The 14,613-nt window shown below is 31.6% G+C and overlaps 1 protein-coding gene and 1 long non-coding RNA gene across 3 annotated transcripts in view; both read right to left on the reverse strand.

Annotated features, from left to right (window-relative positions):
• Window positions 1–1,420: 1,420 nt before the first annotated feature.
• Window positions 1,421–3,046, reverse strand: LOC127712589 (uncharacterized). Its single transcript, XR_007987174.1, has 2 exons — window positions 1,921–3,046; window positions 1,421–1,880 (listed from the first exon to the last, which is right to left on the reverse strand). It is a non-coding gene; the product is annotated as an uncharacterized LOC127712589 (long non-coding RNA).
• An 8-nt stretch (window positions 3,047–3,054) lies between these two features.
• The window catches only part of LOC127712586 (von Willebrand factor D and EGF domain-containing protein-like), a 38,031-nt gene continuing 26,472 nt past the window's right edge, over window positions 3,055–14,613 (reverse strand). For both annotated transcript variants that reach the window (XM_052219099.1, XM_052219100.1), the window contains 6 exons: window positions 12,686–12,872; window positions 11,851–12,035; window positions 6,451–6,699; window positions 5,662–5,704; window positions 5,217–5,325; window positions 3,055–4,286 (listed from right to left, as the gene is read on the reverse strand). In XM_052219099.1, the coding sequence (XP_052075059.1) occupies window positions 4,085–4,286; window positions 5,217–5,325; window positions 5,662–5,704; window positions 6,451–6,699; window positions 11,851–12,035; window positions 12,686–12,872 (975 nt within the window). In that variant the 3' untranslated portion in view covers window positions 3,055–4,084. The remainder of the gene's footprint in view (window positions 4,287–5,216; window positions 5,326–5,661; window positions 5,705–6,450; window positions 6,700–11,850; window positions 12,036–12,685; window positions 12,873–14,613) is intronic.

Genomic DNA, 14,613 nt, shown 5'->3' on the forward strand with positions numbered 1-14,613 from the left:
GGGTTAAACATGTTTTGTGAGATCTCAACCTCCCCCCTATACCTCTAGCCAATGTAGAATAAACAAACACACAGCAATACGCACAGTAAAACGCAGTTTTAAAGACGTCAGAGTCCGATATCAATATAGGTAACAGAAGAAACTAAGCAAAATGACAATGATACATAAACTAACAAAGGACTACTGCCAGTTACTGACAACCAGCTCCATACCTCAATTAAACTGATTGAAAGATTATGTCTTCATCATATGAAAATCAAGCGCAATCCCTCCCGTTAAGTGTTTAGTATCATACCATCATAAAATATATGAGAAGAACATAACCCGTATCATGCCAAGAACCGGTTATGGAATAAATGTGTTTATTTCTGATGCAAAGACCCTATGAGTGAATCAATATTAATTCCAAAAAAATGCCATCTTTAATGACCCGACAACAGTATCGTAACTATATCCCTTCTGAATAAGTCTGTTTAAAGGTTTGGTTAGCTTTTGAGGTGAATGACGACATTTTTGTGCTTTGTATAGAATATTACCATAACAGACTGGATGTGAAATACTTGAACGTATAAGATGTCTGCACGTTGATTTATATTTACGAATGATGTCCTTGTACCGATGATAAAATTTAGTAAAAGTTTTGACAAGTTTGTGATATCGAAAACCCTGGTGTAATACTTTTTTCAGTAATACAGAGATTTCTTTTGTTAAAATCAAATACGTTGTTACATACACGAGCGAATCGAACAAGTTGAGATATATAAACACTATAAGATGGTGACAAGGGAACGTCACCATCTCAAAATGGATAATTAACAATAGGAATTGAAAAATCATCTCTTTTATCGTAAATTTTAGTATTAAGCTTCCCGTTAAAGATATAATAGATACCAAGATACAGGAAAGGGCAGTGCTCATTGTTAGTATTAGCTTTATTTAAAGTCAGTTCAGCAGGATAAATCTCTTTAGTGTACATACTGAAGTCGTCATTATTGAGAGCCAATATATCATCAAAATATCTAAAAGTGTTATTAAATTTTTGTTTCAGATATTGTTTCGATTGGTCTTTGCTAATTTTAGTCATAAACAGGTCCGTAATAAGTGGTGCACAGTTAGTCCCCATTGGAATTCCGATAATTTGACGATATACGGAATCTCCGTAGCGAACAAAAATGTTATCTAGTAAAAATTCAAGTGCAGTTATCGTATATATATATTTGCATTGTATCATCGCTAAGACCGCGACTTCGCCTTGCGAAATTTACAAAAATATGCTCTTTTTATTTTGACGTTATCAAAGTCTCATGTGTTCTGTAATAGATGATACAGCTTGTAACCTCTGTGTCTGTACTGGTTCATGTTAGTAAAACAGTTATCAATGTTTTTTGTATATACGGATTAATTGAAAGAACACACAAAATCACTATTCACATGTATTCAAGAAAACATGATATCGTCAATATTGTTATCAAATAAAACATATTAATATTGAAATACTGAGAGGACAAATTCATATTAAATAAACATCACTGCAACATGACAACTGTAAGATTTACAATGTAACCAAAATATAAAACTATGGTATCAATAATATAATAACACAACTAAAAAAACCAAAAAAAAAAAAAACACAGACATGTCAGGAAACGTTGCGCTTGTAAATTATTGTTTGCAGCATTGCTATATTTAATGAACATGCACGCAATCAAAACAATACATTTTAGTCGGGCGGCATTTTGTTGTAAATTTTGACAAAAGAAAAGAATTCTTGATGTGCTCTGAGGAATTATCAAGATGCGTTGAAATATACAGAAGCGTATAAGCGCCACACAATTATTTTTTTTATAATTTTCTTCCTATCTTTGCGATATAACGCAAACCTTTGCGATATAACGCAAACTTTTGCGAAATAACGCAAACCTTTGCGTTATAACGCAAACATCTTTTGATTTCAATTCTTCTTTAAGTTTTGTATATATGTCCGTCTGTCATTAAATTTCTGTTGTGATTTAGTTAGGAAAAGAACCATAAATACAAGGCAAAGTCATTATAATAAACATGCATAGGAATCAGAAAAGTATATAATTTAACAAGAAAATAGAAATGTTATAGGCATATTTTATTTGAAAGGCCAACATTTTAAAAAAATTGATTAAGTAGATAAGTACGAGCAAAAATAATGTCATACAATTGTAAAACTGTCAAGTCAAATAGGCAAAATGGTCTTTCTGCTGTAAAATGAATTATTAAGAAAGATTTTTTTCTTTTTTAATTCTGATGTAAGAAATCGTTTTTTAAAATCTCAGAATATGATAAAGATTCTTTGATAAAAAGTCATGAAATTTTCAATCTAGTGTGGTAACTTGGTAGCAATTTAAATGAAGAGAACATAATTTTATTAATAAAACATCTTCATTTTATTCATTTATTGCAAAAGGGTAGTTAACCAACCTTACACATTCCTCAAACGAGAGCTTACTTTGGAAGTATATTTATAATCGGCTATAGCTATATTAGCAGGGTTGTTTTTTTTCTTCGGTATAACTTTAATTTACTCAATTTTCATTGTAATATATGTACATGTATTATCATGTATATCATTTTTGGGGGCACTTTATAGCTTGATGTTCGGTGTGAGTCAATGCTCCGTGTTGAAGACCGTACTTTGACCTATAATGGTTTACTTTTACCAATTATAACTTAGATGGAGAGTTTTCTCATCGGCACTCATACAACATCTTCTTATATCTATTATCCTGCTCATTATTAGTTAAATAGTAAAGCATTTTACTTTGCAATGAGTACAAAGAAGATAAATTTTAATATATGCAGCCTCCTCCAATAATAACTGCTCCTTCCTTTGAATCTTAAATAAGATATAAGATAAAACAAATGTTTGCGTTATATCGCAAAGGTTTGCGTTATTTCGCAAATGTTTGCGTTATAACGCAAAAGGTTTGCGTTATTTCGCAAAGGTTTGCGTTATAACGCAAACGTAGGAAGAAGTATAAAAAAAAAGTTGTGTGGCGCTAATACGTTTCCGTACTGTAGTTCATGTCCGTCATTATATTTGTTTTTTTTTCGCAAATAGTTTTGTTATAAATAATAAGGCCGTTAGTTCTCCCAATTCAATTGTTTCATATTTTTCATGTCGGAGCCTTTTATAACCGACTATATGATATGGGGTTTTCTCATTGTTGAAGGCCGTATCGGTTGCCTATAATTGCTTACATGCACTTCATTTGAACTTTGGTGGATAGTTGTCTCCTTATTTTTATATATAACGTAATATGACAATATTTATTTTACTTGTATACATTGCACCGGTAATGCACTAATTGTAACGAAAAGTGTTTTTTTTTTCGTTTTACTTTAGGGATTTCCCCTGCATTAAATATAGATAGATATATTCAAAACTGTTAGAGAAGTTGTAAAACGGGTTATTGTTATTTTGAATTTAGATATATTGGTTATATATGCACGTTAAATCCTTTGGCGGTTTAAAGGAAGGGTTCCGTTATATTATGTAAAGAAATTGTTGAGCTGTCAGTTCATCGAAGGTGCTCACAGTAACTACAACGTACAGTTTACCGTTTATTGTCATATTTAGGAAAACGGATCATATAGAGTTTAAGTTCATTACATATAATGAGTGTTGATCAATTTTGTTGTATGCAAATGTCAAATTGTTATTAAATTATATTAGATTATTATGTTATTAAACATTGTTTGCAAGAGAAAAGAACAAGTTACTGCGAGCAACCAAACCTATAGTAGAGTTTTGCCTTATTTATACGAAGGAATTTACATACTTTAAATTCTGACTAGCAGGCGAGGGAGAATTTAATAAGCTCCAAATAACTGTTCGCAATTACAAAAAAACAAGTTTTCAATCGAGGGCAGCATATATAAGCGAAATATGAAAAGAAATTTACTTATTAATAACCACGATTATGTTTATAGAACAGAAAAAGATTCTAATTACTGGTGTCAACGTTTCAACGTTTCAAAAGAAAAATATATCATAAAAAAAAATCAACATGTCATTGACATTAAGTCAAATTGGTGTTTTTTTTTTGCTAAATTATGAATTGTTCTTGAAATGGTTTTGTGGTGGTAGCTGTTTCCCGAAATTGCCAATTGATGCTTCTCCGCCGTCTTCAATGTAAACATTAAGATCGCTTATGGTATTTTCTCTAAATGTTTTGGTCCGATTGGACAACATGCCATTGTCCACATCTTTACCACTGTCTTGTTGGCAGCCAGAGTACACACCAACTTTTGTCCTGTACAAATAATAAATACTCACGGTCAGTTATGTGAATATCACGGAACAACGTACAATATTGTTGTTTTAACATTATAACAGAATTATAAATTTCAAAAATAAACTAATCGTCGCTTCACAATACAATAAACAAGTTTTACCCTATGCTTTTTATTCTATAAACCCATACTATTCGCTTCAGTTAAAGAGGAGACACATGCTAAATAGTTATGAATAATAGGGAAAAAAACAACACATACATTAAAAAAATACGACAGTTTGTAACGACATCAACATCAATAACATGAATGATCAGAAGTGGGAGAAAAGAGGCTTTGACCTAGCTTTCAATGTACTCTTATATCGGTACTTTGTATATGTTGTCTTTAGGTTAGTCGATTCTTTGTGCCTCGGGACGTTTTGATTATGCAAGCAATTTTCAACTGGTTTTCACACTAGTTTCTTATGTTGTACTAGTGTTACATCATTGTCCCGGGATATGGGAGGGTTAAGCGCTCACAAAAATGTTTAATTACCTCGCCACATTCTTCATTGGCCTGCCCCAAGTCAGAAGCCTGTTATTCAGTGGTTGTCTTGGTTGCTGTCTATTACATCTGTTTGTCGTTTAATATTTTGACATAAATCATGATCAGGTTTTTTTTAATTGTTTTACATATATTAATGAAGGGGGTTAGTGGGGGTTATTACAAACTATAAACAGACTATACGATATGGGTTTTACTCATTGTTGAAAGTCGTAGGGTGGTCTAACATTACTGATATCCCCGCTTTTTGGACTCTGTTTAGACAGTTGTCTCATTAGCATTCATACCACATCTCCTTACTTGTTACTGGAATAAAGTGTAATGAAAACAAACCATAACAAACGTACGAAATGTCAGTGCAAAGTCCAATTGTAAGTGAGAAAAATATTTAAAAACATACTTACTTTTCATCACTGTTTTTGTGCTTCAAGTAGAATAGTAAAGCTAACAAGCAAGCAACCACACCAATCACACCAAAAGATAAAGCTAGTGCTATAATGGTCTTGTTACTATCTTAGGAAGATAAAAATGTAAAATAAAAGTTATTGGTATTATTTAGAATCAATAATCAGTAGAGTTGTTTAGTTATATCTTTTAAAAATGTGTTTATACCTTTCGGTATTTATGGCAGTTTTTTCATAGACCCTGGTAAATTCATTGAGTGCATTATTTTGGAAAATAAACAGCTTACATATTGCATACACATCTATATATTGCTGAATTCCTAATGTCGATCGCTAGATTTCATGTTCTGTATGTTCGTCGTTTCGATGCTGCCTCATTGACTTATGACCCACACCTTCTTTGAGTCACAATAACATGCATGACTTTTTTAAATGTATATGTTACCTTTGTTATTTTCTTGATTCTCTATGGACGATTCGCAGACTTCCTGCAATACAATTTTTCATATAAAATGTATTAATCATATCAAATATTCATTATATATCACACTAAGTTTTGAAATCATTCGTTAGGCCCATTTTCATTTAAGAAATAATTCATGAAAGCCATAGATTTGTTGGAAATTTACACATGGCCTGGGCCGGGATATTCGAATTTTATCCTGAGCGTTAGCGTTAGTTCTGTAGTCTTTTTTCAATTGCAATTTTTAAAACAATAAAATCGGAATAGCGTTTGCAAATAGGTTCCAATACATGTGGATTTATGAGGGAGGTATATTGTAACATCCATTATTATGTATATCTCTGAGTCTGCGCTAAGTATAGATATATCGAGAATTTTATCACGGTGTTGTTTACAAAGCGACATAAGCACGTCATATTAGAATTATATGCATACCACATCTTCCTATATCTATGTATACAAGCTGCTCTATTTAAATTAAAACTAATTGGATATGTATACATCAAAATTGTAATGAACATTACAGAACGGGTATAAAAAAAGAAAAAAAATCCGGCAAATAAAATACTGATGAGTATTAAAACTCGATAAAAGCACATTGGACAGTCTGTTAAACAGCGATTATACATTATAATCATTGTTAATGATTGAGTTGAAAATTTTTGCAGGGTGTTCTCATCATTTGTTTGATATTTTTCCTTTAATATGCGACATTTGTCTTGGTTTTACATACAAAAAAATGTACATGTATACGAAAAATTAAAAAGTTACCAATGAAACACAAGTCATAGATAGATTGCATGAAAAGCATCCGTCGTCATAAATAAGGATGGTAACTTCATCCCCAAAATTGGTTCCGTCGTTCGAGAGTGTGATCTCATACCCTTCTGCCATCTTATTTCCTGAGGATGCACGAGTTTTTCTTGCAACATTGAGTTCAACGGTAACCATAAACATATTCCTATACTCAGCCTTGTTAACTTCCCAATTCGATGAATACGATTTAGAATTATCAACTACCTAAAATTAAGAACATACATTCATTACAACCACATCCTTATATGAAACTCATCAACATTACCAGGCTTAGATTTTATTATGCCACACGCACCTGTCGTCTACATAAAGCTCGAAACAAAACAATGTAAAGGTCAAATCAATTAAGAAATAGCTACAATATGAAAAAAACAGAAGTAGTGCTGAGTGAATGATATAGGAATAACGTTTCATTGCATACTAGTTAATTGTCAAATAGGAAAGGAACAGCGTTTTTTACTGCTGTCCGCCATCTTAAAAGGTACTGGAAAGGTATCAGATGCGAGGTTTAACGCAAACTTATTCGTCTTTTTGATTAAAATGCATGAGCACTCTAAAGTGATCTATAAAGAAGTTACAGAAGATGACTGAATAATTCATCCTTATCTTAGCTTAAAATGCAGTATGAAGGTTGTCTTTAATATAAATCATGTGTTATTGGCAAAAACTAGATCAATACAGTCAATTAAAACAGGATATGTTTTCCTCTAACAAAGAACATACGATTGAAAAAGACTTTTGGCAAAACAAAATAATGAATTCGAACTAGTGGGTGGATCTACCCGGAACAAAATTTCGTTACATACAAGAAACTTAGATTATGACAAATGTACAGAACAATTACTCGTTTCATACTGTATTCTATTTTTGGAAATTGATATAACTTTTTTTCAATTTTATTAGAAGCGAAGCGGCTGAGAGGACAATTTTAGAAATTTAAATTACCTACACAACTCATGGCATTATAATAGCTCATAGGAAAGCTTAAATCGTGTACTTTTTGAAAATATGTATCGTAAATATAAAAGGTGGTGCCATCATGGTCAAAAGCCATAACTAAAAAAAAATCCTATTTTCTTCTAGAGAAGCAAACTGCAGATTTTTTTAAAATCGATTACTAGTATTCATTGAATAATTTATACAAGTAGTATTATTAACCAATGCTTAAGGATGTCCTTAGATGAAATTTAAAAAATCAAAAAGAATTTAAAATTGATATTATAAGTCGGAAGAGTATTAGTTAAGGAACAAAATAAGCTAAAATTATTGATAGGTTATGGAGCTCCTTTTTGAGATATTTGAGTTTTGAAAAATGGCGGGAAAAGTCTGACTCGGACTTTTACCTTATATTTGCATTGGTTTTATTTGGGTCTCAAATCGAAAGAAAATAAATCTAGAATCTGCTTAAATTTTGGTATGACCTTTTATGAGCTATTGAAGTTTTATATGAAAAGAACAAATGTCTGTTATGGGGCAAAATATTTTACCCTGTATCGTAGGAAAAAAACCAAGGAGTCTTAAAATATGACACAAATTCCAAAACCTCATGATTGATCACCTAAGTACATCCTTAAGTTCCGACTAAGATGTGTTTCATTATTAGACATGACTTAAGAATAACGTTTTATCCAACTTTTTCAAAGGTAACACGTTTGATGGAAATTTCCTCCAAGCATAATACATAACTGCAACAAAATGACCTTGATCTTTGACCTCGAATAATAGCATTTCTAGACAAGATATACATACATTTTAGTATACAATGTTTTAGGTATCAAAAGAGTCTCCGAAATACATTGTTGATAAAATCCAACAACATTTGCAGGTTAGATTTTGTCTCAGTTTTCCAGGATTCGACATGTCACACAGCTTCTTGAAAACAATACACACTGTTAAATAATCTCAATACACGATAAATTTTCAGATGATATAAGAAGCACGAATTATTGAAATGATAACTATGATTAACTTGCATTCGAAGGTACTGTAATGAATGCAAATTGGTTTATTAAAAATTCAATTAGTAAGACATGACCGCTTTCATATACAAAATAAAACGTCGAAAACATTATAGAAAGTTAAGATTCAAATACGATATGAACGAGGGACACCCCAATTTATTTCAAAAATAGTTCCAATAAAAATGTTCACGATATGTCATCTGTGTCATCACTGATACGGCCTGGACATTGTTACAACTACCTACATTTTGACAAAACACAAATTCGTGCAAGAAAGATAGATTGATTACTTGTTGCTTTCTTAACGTCCAGTATCAAATATGTCATGCATGTTTAGGACGAAAAAAAAACAACATTAAAACTAAACACAATAGGTAGGTCATGTAACAGAGGACGACCGCGATGACGGTCGAGGAAATTTGGACTGCCACTGGAATATGAGGGTATATTCTATAGGAACAAAATGTGCCTTGCAACAGGCCACTTACGACCCTTTTACCAAGAAATCTTTTGACTAAAATTGATCGTAAGTTATACTGAAATGTTCATGAACTACGAGAATTTTTTCTCGTAATATTGTTTAAAAAATGAGTCGCTGCTCCTTAATAACGCATGCTGTCTGCACATGCTTTCCCCTTATACTAACAAACAAGGTCTTGTAGAGAGTATGATGTCGTTGTCGTTCAAGGAAAATGTCCAACCAAACTCACATGGCGTGGCATTATTTGGCCTGGCAACATTTGTCTACACCCAAACTTTGCTTTGCCATAGTGTCCTTACACATGTATATTGCCTAAACATGAAATCACATGGCGGAAGCTTTATTACACTTTTATCTTTATATATATAGCAAACTCAAATTGTTGTGCGATTTATTGAACTTGTATGCTAAGTCGTATAATGCAGTAACAAACACCCTATCATTATTTATAGCACTATCAACATCACCTTGTGCTAATGTTACAAGATTACTGAAGATGCTTGCTTTCATTTCAAGAAGGTTGCATACCGACTTTTTACTGATTTCACAAAAACTTGAAGTGGAAATAAATCCACTCAAAACACGAATGATCGGCAGAATTTCGGTAACAAGTGGGTCAAAAAGCGAAGCAGTCGCGTGATCTTGGATAAATCGTCTGTTATCCTTCAAGCTGTAATTTGAACCAGTGTGAACACATACGTCGTAATTTTGTAATTTTTAGCATCAGGTACAAATGGACAGCCAGAACAAGAACACAGTATAATCTGATTTGATAAAAATTATATCCGCACCATTTTTCTATCATACATCGTATCAGCATGAAAAGCATAAAATATCATTGTGGTACCTGCTTCTTCATGGTTACAATGTGAAGTCGGACAGCTAATAACATTACTGTTGTCGGCTTTTAAACAATTTTCGATTTTGCTTTGATGTTTTTTCGCGGCTTTAAAGGCGACGCCAATAAAAATGACGTTTTCAAATTTATCTTATCCTTGTTTAGAAAAAAATACTATGTCATCCAATCAGTGCCTCTTAAGTTTAGCCTTGAGTTTAGAGTAATTGCAGTAGGTCTTTCTAATACTATTTAGTAAGAAATACTGGTATCAGCATTGATAAAATAACACATAGAGTCTTTTTGTCACGGATAAGGTCTTTGTCAATAATTTTAACTACTCTTTGTGTAATTTGGTCTTTATGCCAAGTAAACGGTCAACCATCCAGATTGATAAACTGTGTTTTGAGCAAATTCTCATGCTTTATTTAGTATATCATACGAGCATTGCCTGCAAATATTCCAGCACAGTATGTAATGTTTTCACTTTCTTAGAGACATTTTCTTGCACATTATACACTTAAATATTTTGATTGGCCGAGTCAACATTATTTTCAACCAACAAAGAATTGGAAAAACTTGCTTCATATCTGGTGCTTACTTCTCTGCCCTGCTACTGATTTAACATTCTGTTACAAATGTAACTTGTGTAGCTTTAAAAACAAGACCTGTGAAACCTAAATTTGGTTGAATTATTTTACGTATCGTTACATAGTTCATTAAAATAAATACGTAAATCATCAGGTCTCACTGTTGCAATATTCACCAGACATCTAGATTCTGCTACTATTCTTAAAACTTGAGCAAATACAAATTGTAGGTAATGTATTTCCTAACTTAAACATAAGAACACCTTTTCTAGGCACCAGACAGAGCCAGTTTCAACGCACTAGTGTAATTTTCTTTTTACTTGAATATCCAACAGAGCGAACACACTTTGGGCATATAACTAGAAACCAAAGAGTGTCGGTTCATGTGTGACAACTATCCGAAATTGAAGTTTTGATAAAATGCAGATGTTTTACCTATTATATTGCTTATTAATAATATTCTTCAAAAAGTAAATCGGGTCGATTGAAGTATTATACGACGGCTTTTTGGTTGCACCTTACCATACACATTAATTGCACGAGTTATACGTAATAATGCTAGGTAAAAATAAAATTGGTGTTTTTTCCTCTATTTTCAAATAATTTGTGCTTTACATATAACACTTAATATAGATGCCCTTATAATGTATGACGTTAAAGAGTTACCACATTAACCAATTTAGTTCTCAAATCTTGTTTAAAAAAGGGTTAATAACGAGATAAGTCTATCGAAAGAGCAGTTCGGTTTTCCTAGACAGTTGGGTAACGTCAGTTAAGGTAATTTTTAATGTCACTTGCACAAACATTTGATATTAACGACAAATATTTATTGGAAGTTGAATAATCGATAGACATTTATATTCCATGAGGTATTTAAGCGTCTTTTTCAACATTCGCCACTCCGCTATAGTACATTTTTCCTGCTTTACATTGCACATTTAAATTATTCTAAAACTGAAAAGTATACGTAACAAAGGATTTGACCTTTTTAAATCTTTTTAATTGAATTTCGTTCAATGCGGTATTGAAATCTACTTATAAGTAAAAACTAATAATCACAAACAAATTTTACAGTCGGGAAAATTATAAATCGTTATATATACTAACATTTTTAACCCCGTCACATTCTGTATGTGCCTGTCCCAAGTCAGGAGCCTGTAATTCAGTGGTTGTCTCTTGTTGTTATGATACATATTTGTTTTTGGTTCATTATTTTGTACATAAATAAGGCCGCTAGTTTTCTCGTTTGAATTGTTTTACATTTATCATTTCATGACCTTTTATAGCTGACTATACTCATTGTTTAAGGCCGTACGGTGACCTATAGTTGTTAATTTCTGTGTCATTTGGTTTTTTGTTGAGATTTGTCTCATTGGCAATCCCGCCACCTCTTTTGTTTTATAAACTCCTTTCTCTAATTCCTAGACGATTCATACTTTTCCCGACCGGAAAATTCGTTTGTGAAAATCAGTTTTACTTAGTTAGTACCTTAAAATATCTGATCTTGTACCATATTTCGGTTGAAAGAAAATCCCCATAGATGTTAGTCTTCTTGCATGCACGAGTTGATGTGGTACATAAACCATCAGATGGCAGACTTATGTTAACAGGTGGTTGTGAAACATCTTTAGAACAGTCATCTCCAATATATCCATTTGAACATTCGCAACCCCCTACAGTTAATACAAGATGAAGCGATTCAACAACAGAATATACAAGGTTGGATGATATTATCATTTTTAGATTATGATTTTAAAAATCACAAAGAAAAATAACATATTTTGAAAACATCATTCAGATGTCCATGATACATATTTCATACCGTTTTTGAAATTGTGCCTCATACTTCTTGAAATAAAGACACAAAATGGATGATATGATGACAAAACTTTTGAATTGTGATTTGCAAAATTAAAGTGATTTTAAAAATTAAAAAGATATTGTAACTTGTTAAACACATTCTGAAAACATCCTTCAGCTATTTATGATACATTTTTACTAGTAATACTGTATTTGAAATTGTGCCTTACACTACTTGAATGTAAGACAACTGCAAGAACCACCAAAACTGTTTACTTTGTCTGATTTTAGGATCATCCCATAAGTAAATCAGCAATACTAATACAATATGATTTTTTTTCGTACGTTTGCTGATCATATTGAATAGAAAAAACATATTTTCAACCATTTCATGCTATCACAATGATATTTAAAGAATACATCTGAAAAGGGACCAGTCTATACCATCCTTTTTATTCAGAAAAATATATTATACTACAAAGTTTAGACTCCGTTAAACAACAAATTGTTTTTTCTAATGTACCTGAAATACAGATGCCGTTATGACTACAGTTGTTTATACACAATTTGCTTGTAATTTGCCTAAGTAATGTCTGTGAACCATCAGTTGTGTTCATAATAAAAAGTGATTCATTTCTTGAAACTTCCATCAAGATAGTTGTTGCCATGGCACTGATAGTATCCGTTAAAAATGACGTATCCCCAGTTATCTAGAAAATGATTTGAAAAAAGTGTTTTAGTCGCAAATTAATGAGTTAAATATAACCTCACGTTTGCCAAAAAAAACAAAACAAAAACAAACAAACAAAAACAAAGACAAAAAATAAAACTCCGAGATCATGATAGTTTATTTACATACACGTCCTGTTTAGATATAAAGCATGTGTTGGATATGAGAATACACCAAACGGTTTACAAAATGTGAAATATATAGAGCCTGTTAAGGTAAAATATAAATGCCCCCACCAATAAACATGATAAACGAAGATAACTAAAAAGGTAATAGATAATGTAGTAATAATAAACATGCTTAAAGTAATATTAATGATAATGAAAATAGAAATAATAACAGATATAGTAAAGTTAATTTCTTAAGGAGAATGTACTTAGCAAATCATATAACAGGACATAATGTAAGGCATTCGTCTAAGTTTAGATCCTCATTAGAAAATATTGGCAAGTTCTGGCGTATTAAGAAATTAATTTGGAACCAATTTTCAATGTGAGTATAAGGTTTCTTTAAATACTAAAATATTGGGTTTTTTTTACAGTTAACTGCCTAAGAATAGATATATGGTTTTGAACAATCATTGCTGTTGTCTATAATTGGATATATCTGTGTCCGGTTTATTCCTGCTATTCCTACATTTGATAATCCGGTTTGTAAAATGTAAGAAATCCAGGTAGGAATAGGAGGAATGCTTGTACAAACATGGGATTAAGGCAGATTAGATTGTAAAAACATGAAGCTAATTAACTTCAGGTAAATATAAATGAAATATCTTTTAATTTTAATGTACTAACAGTACAAAATGTTGCAAATTATCAAAAGAAATATATATTCTTGTCTTTTTTTTGTACTGTTAAGTTATGTTTGTTTCCTCTTATATCACTGAGAAACAATACATTTTAAAAATCGGCATAGTTGTATTTATTTATTTTATCATATTCATGAAAAATAGTAAATAACACAATAATGTAGACACTATTTATGGTCCTTAAAACCTTTAAGCATTGTAATAGGAATTGTTACAAACACATGAGCAAAACGAAATAAAAATGATATGATATTAGTCAACATATTGTGCGGTGACAGAGGTGTAAAACGTCGTTTAAATTTAATCCCCCAAAATAACACACGGCTAAAAAGGTCTTAATATCAAGACAAATATGTCTACCATATTTACTGTCGTAAGAATTGCGTATGTTTATATTTTTCGAAAAAGTCGTTTTAATGACTAGAGTTCATATGTCTGTAAACGCTCCACAATCCCATTTGCTAGGACAGTGGTGAAACAGGAAAACATAAAACAAGCTATAAAATGTAGAACGAAGCACAACAAAACTAGTAACAACAACAAAATAAAAAAAAATTGCCGATCTGAGAGAAATAGGAATTTCAGAAAGCTAGTTGAAATGCAAATAACACTAACTAATAAACTGTATTTAACAGACTGGAATATAAATTAGTAATCATCCAGCAAAATTCAGACGAAAGAGTATCGTATGAGTAACAAATGATTGCCCGTGGGACACAGGGTGTCTTCCTGCTATTCATACATTTTATAAATGCATATTCCTTCTATTTCTACAAATAAAGAACAATAGACGTTGGTTTAAGGTGTTTTGTCAATTTAAATTTGATTGAAATACAGATAGGTACATGTAATATGGAAAGGATTATTACAATTATAAAAATAAAATAAAAAACGAAGATGCATTGTAGAGGAT

This window comes from Mytilus californianus, unplaced genomic scaffold, assembly GCF_021869535.1.
Source record: "Mytilus californianus isolate M0D057914Y unplaced genomic scaffold, xbMytCali1.0.p SCAF_8, whole genome shotgun sequence".
Classification (NCBI taxonomy): domain Eukaryota; kingdom Metazoa; phylum Mollusca; class Bivalvia; order Mytilida; family Mytilidae; genus Mytilus; species Mytilus californianus.